Source organism: Lipophrys pholis (genome assembly GCF_963383615.2).
Source record: "Lipophrys pholis genome assembly, chromosome: 12".
Classification (NCBI taxonomy): Eukaryota; Metazoa; Chordata; class Actinopteri; order Blenniiformes; family Blenniidae; genus Lipophrys; species Lipophrys pholis.
Window position 1 is genome coordinate 13,640,331 of NC_137641.1, and position 12,739 is coordinate 13,653,069.

The window sequence follows — 12,739 nt, forward strand, 5'->3', positions numbered from 1 at the left end:
GCAACAGATGGAATATGACGGGAAGATTGTGCAGGCTGGAGTAAATTGTCCATCTCCACCTTTACAGCTCAGCATAGAATCTCAGCTCGACTGAATTTAACTCTGTGGAAAGATAATATGCCATTTAGTGCGGTGATTCAAATAAAACTTCACTCCTTTCAGGACTGTTTTAAAAATGGCACCCATTGAGCTCTATGGGGTGATAAATTGTTGGGAGTCAAGGAAGAGGCTTAAGGTTACTCACTATGGAGTTTAGCCAGTCGAAACTGGCTCTGCTCGGAGTGGATAAATCTCACTGGATGCAAGAACAGATTTAGGAACTGATATAAAGACATGCTTCTGTTACAAGGGGGAAAATATACAGTATGTACAGTATATACTGAAAGAGAGGTATCTCTACTTCGCTGAAGGAGGCCAACAAGAAACTAACTTTAACAGACATTTGGTTTTCATCTTCACCACTTTACTGGTTGTGATGAAATATATATGTGTTCTTCAAGAAATTACACAAGAAAATCTGATTTTTCTTTTCAGATTTGTTCTTTTATTTATGGTCATTTTTATTTGGTCGTGGTGTTATATTATACCAATCTAGAGTAAAATTGTATTTGTTTTAAAATTGTTACAAATCTACTTTTCAATTGGATTACACTGTCATAGAAGCAGAATTACATTTGGCCAAAAATATGACTATGATTAATATTAAAGTGCTATAAGGCTGGAGTAGTGGTTACTATAATTGAAGCCCACAACAAGAATATACAGCATTCATGTCAAGGCTTGAGGGTCTTCCTGTGCAGAGTTTGCACGTTTGCAATATTTGTGAATGTGTTTTTTTTTTTTTTCTCTCAGTCCAAAATAAAAAATTTAAGGTGAAGTAGTGACTCTATATTATATATACATTTGAATGTGACTGGATGGTTTCTTGTCCCGTTTTGTTTGCCTTTGATGATTGGTAACCTGTCCACGGTGTATCCTGAGCTACATTATTTATGTCCCTCTTCTTGAATACAGATCATGGAAAAAGCATCACATCAGAATATATATATCTTCACTGGGGGCAATAATCATTCAGTGTCAGGGTCAGGGTCACTGTAGTAACTTTTATTTGTATAACCCCACTTAAAAAACATTGCCCTCTGGTAACAATTGAAACAAGGCTATTGTTCTCCTCTTATGAGATGTTTTGAAAGCCCCTCAATTCACCCTGACCTGCTGGGAAAATGGTCATTTCCTCATTTGCCTCTGTCAGGATACTGCTCCCACAAAGCGTGTCATTGAAGGCTCTTGCATTTCATTTGGGCATCCAGTCTTCCAAGTTTTTCAAACAGCTCCCATTAATTTCATGAAATATGTTGATGGACTGCAGTGATGTGAAACCTTTATCTGTGCTGTGGCTCACAGTTGGTCAAGTGCTTGTTTTATCCCCCGTCTTGCACTATTCATGGCTTATTGTCGTGTAAACGGGGCCTTAAAGTATCCACGGGAAAGACCAAAGCCCAACTTGCTCCCAATGGTATGTAAACACAATGCCCTGCAGCCATCATTACGTATGTGTTAGAGTAAGTAGATGAGTGAATGCAACACTCAACACAAGCCAGTCCTTGCATATTCATTGATACCTCGAGGTGTTTGCTCAGGTGAACAGAGGTGTGTAAGAGTCAAAATCTGTGGGAGTGTGAGAGTGAACAGTTGTAGTGTGACTAAGAGTGAATTAGACACATGAATGCATGGACGCCGTCTTGCTGCTGACGCTTGACTTACAACTTCACATTTCACATGTATGGATTCCAGGGTGGTCCTTTTCATAGCCTGTCAGAAACTTGCACCTACCCTAACACACACACACACACACACACACACACACACACACACACGGTCACTCTTGGTCTATAAACACAGTAAGACTTTCTCATTCTCTGCTAACAACCAAGAAGAGAGTGTGTCGACACACACACTTATGCCTCACTCGGTTGTATACTTCATATAAACACACACACTCCCCCACATTCCTCTCCCACTCCTGCACACAAGTTATTTTAAATAAAGATTTCAAATTTGCCATTAAAATGTGCAGCATTAATATACATATCCAGGTGCAGGGCAGAGACAGGGGAAGGGAAAATCCCCTCTTTCGGAGTCATCTCTGTCACTCAATGTTTAACTTCTACAAGACCCAGCCACACACACGCACACACACGCACACACACGCACACACACACACACACACACACACACACACACACACACACACACACACACACACACACACACACACACACACACACACACACACACACACACACACATACGATCTCAGTCTTTGAGGGGTCCGAGGAAAGTGTTGGGAATGTGCACAGAGAGGCCACTGACACTTCCTGCACTTTCTAGTGCTGACGACTGGCCTCAGGCATCTAATGCCCCGCTGACTGCTCCCAGCAGACGTTTAATGGCCAGAAACCGCAGATGACAATCCGAATAGATGGAGCTTTCATCTGCTGTGGTGCTTGTCATCGGAGCTCCGTCGCTCCGGGTTTATCCTGTATTAGTGCCGCGGCTGTCTTTCAGCTGTCTGGTGTGATGCTCCTAATGGATGAGACGTTGCTTTATTGGTAACAAAAGCTTATAAGAGGAAATTATGAAAGCTACAATTTTAAAGTAATTTCACCACAGACACCAGGGGTAGAGCTAAAACTGGTCATTTATGAGACGATGAGGTTTTCTGTCCATCATCTTACTTAATGTTGATTTTTGATAAGAATGCAATTATCGCAATGGGACTTTTTGCAGATGCGGTGCATTTGCTTGTCGAGTGATATCACAGGATGCAAAATTACATAACTTCCTTAAATGACATAAATCTTTTCTACTTTTTTCTCATATCTACTCAAATTGCCTACTGAATGATCCACTACAACTGCAGCAGATGCGAGCTTCCCACATAGTTAAGATGATAAATGTTACAGTGTTGAACCGGGAGGGAGTGAGAGCACTCAAACTAAAATAAAAACCCAAATAATTGTGAAAAGCAATATCTCACTTCTGTTTTATATGTTATACATCAGTGATTCCAGGCCTGTTTATGGCTTCACGCCCCGCTCCATTAAACACCATGCCAGCTCACTATGAAACAGTTATTGGCATGATATTATTTAACCTGGTTGAGTCGTGCTGGTGTGTCGACGATACTGAAGGTTGTATGAGTGGATGGTGTAATATGCAGCAAAAGACTGGGGAGATAAAATCCTGTGCAGTGGACTTAGAGCGACTCCACCAACAGATCATACAATAATTATCTGAAGACTGCAGTAAAGCATGGCTGCCACCTCTCACACATATAATATAATGTAATTTATCTCATGATGAGTTGTAATTTGTTTATCTGAATGTTAGACTACCACTATCGTCACAATGAATTAATCATATCAACTTGACATTCTGCTCTTATTAAAATGTATAAACTATAGTCTTTCCCTTTTTTATCATGATTTCTTTCCAAAAGCGACAACAGGCGAGTCCACGGCATGCTGGGAAAATGCCCATCCTGAATGGATAGAAAATCTGGAATGTATTTTTTTGTGAACCCTGTCATGGATTGATGACCTGTCCAGGCGGCCTCTGGGCTTTGGTCCAGTGTTGGCTGAGAGGCTCCAGCAGGTGGAGATCAACTTCATTCCAATAGATATCCAATAGGCCGCATGGTGACGCAGTGATTAGCGCTCTCACCATAAATGGCCTTAAATTGTGTCAATGTGTGAGTGTGTGTGGTTGTCTGTGTCTCTGTGTTTGCTCAGTGATGGACTGGCAACCTGTCCAGAGTGTATCCTGAGTATAGAAGATGGATGGATGCATGGATGCATGGATGCATGGATGCATGGATGGACTGGTCATTAATCAGATGCAAACACAGCGAATCGTGCAGTGAAAGAAAATGTTGCTCTCACATTTGTTTTTCAATATGTCCTTGTAAAAGCAAATGTGCAAAAATTGAGCAGAATCATCCAGCTTGTTGGTCTGCTGCAATAATTTAATACAGCTAATAGAGTGTATGGTGCTTTTTTATCGAATGAAATAACATTTAACCGCCACTCCCAAGCAAATATTGCCACAGACGGAGGTCCTTATCAGTCCGCCTAAGGTAATTAGAGGTATAAACTAAATCCAGAAGACCGTTTATTTAATTGATTAGGACTTCCTCCATACTGCCATGGGTGTTCTGCCACGCGTAATATGTGCCTGTTCTGGATCAAGAAGTCGCCAATATTTTGAAGTGGTCCAGTGTGTTCTTGATGCTTGGGTTACGAGAAATCAAAAAAATGCTCCAAATGTAGATCTTATAGTACTATGAAGCACAAATGCATTGACAGGATTTTCTTTTATTTCACCACCTGCACAGCGATTCCCCAGCATTATCAGCATTATGTAACTTATTTTCGATATTACAGCCTCAAGCCAGTTTATGACCAATGAGACGTGTAACCGAGGTGCAGTGGTTTAAATGTATTTTGGAAAACTTAAGCTTTCATAGCTTTCAACACTGCCTCATTACCCCGGAGTATCCCATACTTCTCCTGTGAGTGTTGGAGAGGTGAAGGCTGGGGTAGGTTTTCTAACATTTCAAATTAGTCCATTAATGGAAAAGAGGAAAAAAAAAAGCTTTCATCATGGGGTGGATTTTTATTTTTTTTGCGGCATCAGTGCAGAGAGAAAAGAAGGTTTGGGGGATTTAGATGATCGCTGGAGAAGGGAAATTAACAGAAGTGGATTTCCACAAGAACTCTGACCTTTGACCCGGAACTTCTAATACTTACTCTCCTGCTCTAGTTGCTTCTTTCCCTCTTCTCTTTTCCCCTGTCTCACGCACGCACGCACATACACACACATCCACGTACGCACACTACTCGAGCCCTGAGGTCCTGTTTCCGGTCTGGGGTGCATGAAAGAGACTAACCAGCATCTGTGTGGGACGAGCGCTTATTGCACAAGGACACACATGTTTCTGTGAGCATTGTGTGTGTGTGTGTGTGTGTGTGTGTGTGTGTGTGTGTGTGTGTGTGTGTGTGTGTGTGTGTGTGTGTGTGTGTGTGTGTGTGTGTGTGTGTGTGTGTGTGTGTGTGTGTGTGTGTGTGTGTGTGAGCTTTTCCTCAGCATAATGCTGCTGCTGTTTCTGCTTCGTTTTCTCAACAAAAAAAAAAAATTATAAATTGCAAGTGAATAAACACTCTGTAAACGTTGACCAGATGGAAACAAATGTACTTTTTTTAGTGTCATATCACACTAAAGTTTATTCACACAGGTACACAACCACACACACACGTCAAACACGCCTGCATACAAAGAAACACACAGCACCCTTGTCCAGTTTTGCTCGAATCGACGACTTGGAGACAGAGCAAATCACGTTTCTAACAATCCAATTTAACTTTTTTCTGATTTTCCAAAGCTCCTGTGCCTGACGTAACAATGGTTTTCTTTTCCACGTATATGAAACTCTGCTGGCGCACACACACACACACATGCGCACATAAATCACTACCGGTTAGGTTGAGACTCATTCCAATGGAGGCAGGGATTTTAAGGTCTTTCCATGTTTCAGGAGCTGGCTCCAGTCGATGCATTTCCCTAAAGCTCTTCTTTGTATTGAATGTTATGAAAGAGGAATATAAGCATTTTCCTGAAGCAGAGATTAACTCATTCTCGACTGAAAGGCTGAAAAGAGCTCAGGAAACTGAACACAGAGGCCATTCTGTTTAGTACAGGCTGATTTTGTTTGGGTAATTCCATGTAAACGGATAGTAGGAAATACAATAAAGACCACTTTGACAAAGATTACTAATTCTGAATGAATGTGATCACATACACAAAGCAGCTCTACAATTACGTATCATTTTATTCAATAATAAATAAGTCAGCCCAGATCCTTTCATCAGGACAATATCTGTACTAGAAGATGTTTTTCCTTATATTGGAGATAGTTGATAGTGTTTATATACATTTCCTAAAGAAAACGGCTTTATTTACAGAGCTAAGCAAAATATTTGTGTCCATCAGATACTTAAAAAGGTATAAGTATAGAGTTATTCCATGAAAGACTTATAGTAACTTTCATACTGTTATAAGCTTGCAGTGTTTACACATTATTGTACAGTTGCTTAGTTGAAGAGCACAATAAAGTCCCAACAGCTATAATCTGAGGATGAAATATAGTGCATTTTATGTCTGTATGTTTTGAGGTCTCTTTCAGAACAGTACTTTATTGTTTTCCTAAATGTAAACTGGGACATGAAAATGAGGGTTGTCCGTGCTTTTTTCAGCCCATGAGCCATTTCTGCCTCGGTGAAAATAATCTACCTACGTTCACATTCGTTTCATTCTGAGACTATGTGTATATTTGACCATTGTGTTGAGTTGATTTCTGGCTATATTGTTTTGTTTTGTCTGTACAAGTGAAAAAGGTGTCGTTTTTGTGTTCGTGTGGTGGGGGGGGGGGGGGGGGTACAGAAAGGTTTACGTTTGCATGCCAACATTTTGAAAAGATGTCTGTATACATGGAAATGGCAAAAAAAATGGCAAAACCAACGTAGTTTTCTTGTGGAGCAACTACTGGCTGCTGTTGTTTTGTTTTTGTAATGAAACCACAGACACGTTATGCTATAAACATACAAAATGGCGAGTACACCGACATTCGTATGGACAGATGATGAAGTTGGATCGCTATTACGGACGACTCGGCTATAAAAAAGTCCCAGGAGAATCCGGAGTGGAAATCGTGCCGCTCTGGATGCTGCTATTGTTGTTATTGTCCATCTTCAATAACAAATCTAGTTTTTATTGTATTGGTGGTATGTTTTTCTTTTCTTACAGCCTTTTTGTCAAAGCGCTTTGGAGCTCCAGACATATGAAGAGAGTGGATAAAGTTTAGGCAGCAAAACTACTGAGATCACACAAAAAATGCTTCTTTACAGCACACAATTAGCTTTCACTGAGACTCAAACATTCTGTAGCATCCATCTCATCTCACTCTGCCACTATTCAGAAAAACAAATGGTTGACATTTAACAAACATTGTCATGGGGTGAGAGCGTCTCCATGTTTATACAAACAGACCACTGATAGTGTTTTCTCTTTTCTCTTTGCAGTGAGCAACACTACCACCATGGACGAACACTGGACAAGCGAACAGTGTTACTACAATGAGACCATTGCCTTTTTCTACAACCGCAGTGGCAAGAACCTTGCTACTGACTGGAACACTGTCAGCAGGCTAGTGATGGGCCTGGGCATCACCGTGTGCATCTTCATCATGCTCGCCAACCTCTTGGTGATGATCGCCATCTACGTCAACAGGAGGTTCCACTTCCCTATCTACTACCTGATGGCTAACCTGGCAGCTGCTGATTTTTTCGCTGGACTGGCTTATTTCTACTTGATGTTCAACACGGGGCCGAACACGAGGCGCCTGACCGTCTCCACGTGGCTGCTGCGTCAGGGCCTGATCGACACCAGCCTGACAGCATCTGTGGCCAACCTCCTCGCCATCGCCATTGAGCGCCACATCACCGTGTTTCGCATGCAGCTGCACACACGCATGAGCAACCGGCGTGTGGTGGTGGTGATCGTCATAATCTGGACCATGTCCATAGTGATGGGGGCCATCCCAAGTGTGGGCTGGAACTGTATCTGTAGTATCGCGTCTTGCTCCAACATGGCACCACTTTACAGCAACTCCTACCTAGTGTTCTGGGCGGTGTTTAACCTGGTGACGTTTGTCGTCATGGTGACGCTGTACGCCCACATCTTTGTCTATGTGCGGCAGAGGACCATGAGGATGTCGCGGCACAGCTCAGGACCACGTCGCAATCGAGATACGATGATGTCTCTGCTGAAGACCGTGGTGATAGTGCTCGGTAAGAATCATTCCTCCCTGACGCTAACGAGATCTCCAGCATTACACAACATTCAACTCTTGCACTTAAAACATGGAAGTGTCCTTTTTGTGGGCTTCAACATGTCATTACACGTAAACAACAAACACAGCTTCATACAATGCTTGCCATCTTAGTTTAAAGAATAACCATATCTAATACATTCAGTTTCACCAGAATTAGGCAAGGAAAAAGAACATTTGTTTTTTGGAAAAGATTTAGATTTCATGTCATCAAGAGTAATTACAGTCCCTAAAACAATTAATTTAATCTCTGTGTCAGTCTTTCTTCTCTTGACTGATAGTTCAACCACAGTTGGACGGACTTTGATGAAGGGCCCACATGGCGAGAAATTAATCTTGATATTCTCTCTCACTGGAGACGCCACCACGTCACAGTATAGGCCACAGTGAAAGTAAGCTGTTTTAGTTTTTCTCTGGCCTCTGTGTCCTGTCATAAATTTTCCATTAGCAGTGTTTACGTAGCAGCTCGGCCTGATGAGTCTTTTTATCTGCCAGTGTAGCAACGAGAAGCTTCTGAAGTCATCAGCAGAACAATAAACCTGTTGATCCAGGGTCAATCTGCGAGCAGTCAGTCCAGACACAGCGCATGCTCTGCACCACTGAAAGCAATATATACAGCACATTGAAAAACTATGTCATTACGCAGTGTTTGCGCATGAGCGTATGCGTTCGTATGAACTATATGACGACTGTGAACGTGGCAGTCACTGTTTGTCAAGTTAATCTAAAGTTTGCAGTGCTGAATCAGCACATATGAGACGAGTGTGTCGTGGCTGCAGCCACATCACTTACACAATAGAGTCAGCAAACCACAAAATAAGCATTAGACCTAGATTATACTATAGGGTAGCTGTGCTGGGGCTGATACTGCCAGCCTTGTCTATCAACAATGACATTTCCTTTAAAAAATGATCATTGCATGTCTATGCTAATTTATCATAAAAATGAGAAAAAATGAGATGCTACTGAAGAAAAACAAACAAAAAAAATTACCTACACACAAATATATCCAATTAAGTGTTATGGCGGGTGAGGGCTGATCCCCACTTTTTAAAAAAAGGCGGGAAACCACCTGGACAGGTCGCCAATACGTCATAGAATAGACACCGACGGCCACATACACACTCTCTCTAACTTTACCTATCATGCACGTGTTTGGACTGTTGCTGGAAACGAGAGTATCGGGAGAAAAGCTGCGCAGAAAAACCATGCAAACTCCATACAGAGAGGCCTTGATTTGAACCTGGATATTTTCCCTGTGAAGCCAGACTGCTAACCACTACAGCTTTTGGCTTTATTGTTCAGAAAAACACAGAAACTATGGCGGCTGTATCAGTTACGTAATCGTGCCTGCATGATGTTAACCGTCCAACAGCCTGTCAGCAGTTTTTCCCACACGGCATTTTGCAGAGACTAAAGTGTGTTTATAAAAAAAAATTAAATAAACTCAACATCGAAATCCAAGATGAGGCTCTGAGGAACAACGCTTAACACGCTCGTTTTGAGCAGGTTGTGTGACTGCTGCTTGAAATCTGAGGCGCACGGCGATGCACACACACGCTGTTCCAGGGGCTGAAGGAAAGCGATTGATGCATGCACTGGAAAGGTTTCAAACTGTTTGGCTTCACACTACATCATATATTAATCACACTAAAATGTGCTCACGAAGTCTTTCTAAAATCTTAGAGCTCATCTTTGACTATGGCTCAGCCATCATAATATTGTCCTAACGTTATGTCATTAGACAGAACATGTGCTGAAGTATTTAAGTGTTACGAAATACTCTCAATAATCCAGTTATTTTTGATGAAACTCCAGATTATCATTTGTACTCACAGATGTGTGAGTTATGATTTTGTACCATGACATAATGGAAGATAACTCTCTCATCAGATAAACTAGACTCCACTCCAGCTTTCAGAAATATAATTACAGAATTGCTTTAAAACCAAATCATTGTGAGCTTCAGTTGTTTTTGCACTTGTACCTGAACTGCAGTGACTGAATGAAATGATCTGTTTAAGAGATAAGTTGTGCAGAGTGTGCAGTCCGACAGTTTTATGTCTGAGCGAGTACGCAGGCCTCTTCACTGTGAAATAAACACAGGTCTTGTTTTTTTTTTTTTTTTAGACGGTAGCACCAGGTCAAACTACGTTGTAGCATGAATTGTGGGAAAAAGGTTCCTTGGTGCCTGGAAGCAGGATGTGCCGGTCCTAGACAAAACATACCGAAGGATTCCATGTGATTTGTCTCCTATGTGCTGTGTTATCTCATCCTGCTGCAGTTGTTGTCTTTATTCCACACTTAATTCAAAGCAGTAGACAACAGAATGTGCTCCACAGCCCGGTAGTACGCTTAAGAAAGGGCCAGCATACAGTTTCTGCTCCTCGGAGATGCTTTGTTTATTTCTGCTTATTTAACCTGAGGGGGAAGCGGTACTGAGGTTTATCTGCAGGCTTAGAGCTGTAGGGTGGAGCTGATATACAATACAGTGAATTAACAGCCGTGTGAGTGGATTAGTCACCGTTACGCCAACTGAAGTCCAGTTCAAGAGGAAGCTGGGAAAAGAAATGTTTTTATTCCGGCGCTGTCACTACAGCAGGTTTCTGTGATCATGACTCTGAAACAACTAAGTGATAGTCCCAGGGGAACGTTGGCTGAGAGTCATGTCACTCTGGAGGCCGCCATTGTTGTTATTGTTCATCTGAATGTTTGCAAGAAGTTCCACTGTGGGAGCCGTTCTCAAAAAACTTGCAGTGGGTCTGGCGCCGCGACACTCAAAACACAACGGACGTTTTGCACTTTCACTTGAAAACATTGTTTCGTAAATGGGGCCTGAGGCTTAGGGGGTCTTTCTTTGTGGCGTTTACATGTTCTCTCTGTGCATATGTGGCTTTTTGTCCAGGTACTTCGGTTTTAATCCTACAGTCCAAGGACGTACGTTTCAGATTAAGAGGTGACTCTAAACGACCTGTTGGATAAATGTTGGCGGAGATGTGCAACCGTTGGCTTTGGAGCCACAGGTTGCTCTTTAGCTCCCTGAAGATTCAAGAAAAAAAGTTTTTTGCAGAACAGTGTTTTTCAATAGTACTTTTAGCTCTTGGCTGAGGCTAAAAAGGGTAACATGGTTCACAAAGTGTGTTCAAATCACTAAAATGGCTAAAACTCCAAGAAACAAAGGGAAATAAGTTAGAACGTTAATAGTGCGAAAACAATGAAAACGACTGAAATGAATAAAATAGCCCAAATCACTGAAAACACCTAAAGATGCACAGAGAAAAAAAGCAACCAAATTTTTTTTTAAATATTTAAATTGGCTGAACGCAGTTCATAAAATAGCTTAAACTTTTATATGAGGTTAAAAACACAAACCAAAAAAAAACCCAGGCAAAATCGTTAAAATTAAATGAGATATGAAACTCGCAAGTACACAAAAACTGAATTTATGAACTTTATGATGTTCATTTATAAGGTTAAACATGTTTTGTGGCTCCTGATGAATTTCATTCAATTGCAAAATCTGCTCTGTTCGTCAAAAAAGTTTGCAGACTCCTGGACCACGGGTCCCTGCCTTTGCCTGAAGCCAGTAGGGATCGACCCGAGCACAACAATTATATTATCGGGGTAATTCTCAGAACATATGCAATTGAGTTTATATTAAATGTGAAACAAAAACTACTCTGTGGTGTGAAAGAGAAATGAAAATGCTGAGAAATAAATCTACTGCTGCTTTTTGCCTCCATTCCCACACAATAAGCTGACGTAGAGTCCGTACAAAGATAACGAATGGACAACTCTTCCGTACGCTCAGCAATCACTGTAACAAATGTTCCCACATTGCTGTAATGTAAGCACTTTGTAACATACTACATTTTGGAGCCCCTGTTGTTTCAAACTTCTGAACAAATTGCATTTGTTGAGATTTGCTGAAGTCAAAACGTCAGTGGGAAAGTGAGTCCTGCGAGCCGGGGTGTTATGTGTTTTGGTTCCGTCTGGAATCCACTGCAGTTTCTGAGTGAGGTCATTTTCAAGCACTGCGGAGGATATTAAATACTACGCCCCTCCCAGGGTCACTCCCTTCAATCACTTGCCTCTTTCACCTCCATATACAAGCACTCATTCACATCTCTTGGACACTTCTGCGTTCTCGACCCCCCCCCCCCCCCCAAATCCCCCTTTGCTTGTTTTCGAACACTCAAGCACAAATCAAACAAACAGGGTCAGAAGTTCTGCGCTCTCTGGTGGGGTGACCACTCGATTCTGGGTTTTGATTATGTGCGTCTATGGGAAGGGCTGAAATGAGTTCAGCTTGACCAGAATGTGATTCTCACAACAATTCCCAGTCCAGCTTTTTTTTTTTCCTCCATTTTTTCTTTGGGCAGATGAAAATAACTGCTCCCATGCCGCCCGCCATCCCCCTCCACTTGTCCCCTTCAGAATACTGTGAATCAGAAACTGCAGCCTTTCCTGTAGCGAGATGGGGAAAACAGGCAGTGTCGGTCGCACATGTGCTCACGTGTAAACACAGGCGGATGTACACACACACACACACACACACACACACACACACACACACACACACACACACACAGCCTCTCACAGTCACACAAGCCTTTGGGTTTAATCGAGAACATTAGGATCCACGCTGGCTCCATTCACATAAACTCTAATGTACGATGGGAACACAAAACCGGAATCTGACTTCTTGCCTTCCCCTCGCAATGATACAGATAAGCGTGTACACACATCTGGAGACAGTAAAACTCACAAACAAGTAGATATTTAAATTTG

At 41.9% G+C, this 12,739-nt stretch overlaps 1 protein-coding gene across 2 annotated transcripts in view; it reads left to right on the forward strand.

Annotated features, from left to right (window-relative positions):
- lpar1 (lysophosphatidic acid receptor 1) overlaps positions 1–12,739 on the forward strand; it is a 44,111-nt gene that overhangs the window by 13,653 nt on the left and 17,719 nt on the right. For both annotated transcript variants that reach the window (XM_080476928.1, XM_080476927.1), the window contains exon 2: positions 7,140–7,907. In XM_080476928.1, coding sequence (XP_080333054.1) covers positions 7,157–7,907 — 751 coding nt within the window. In that variant the 5' untranslated portion in view covers positions 7,140–7,156. The remainder of the gene's footprint in view (positions 1–7,139; positions 7,908–12,739) is intronic.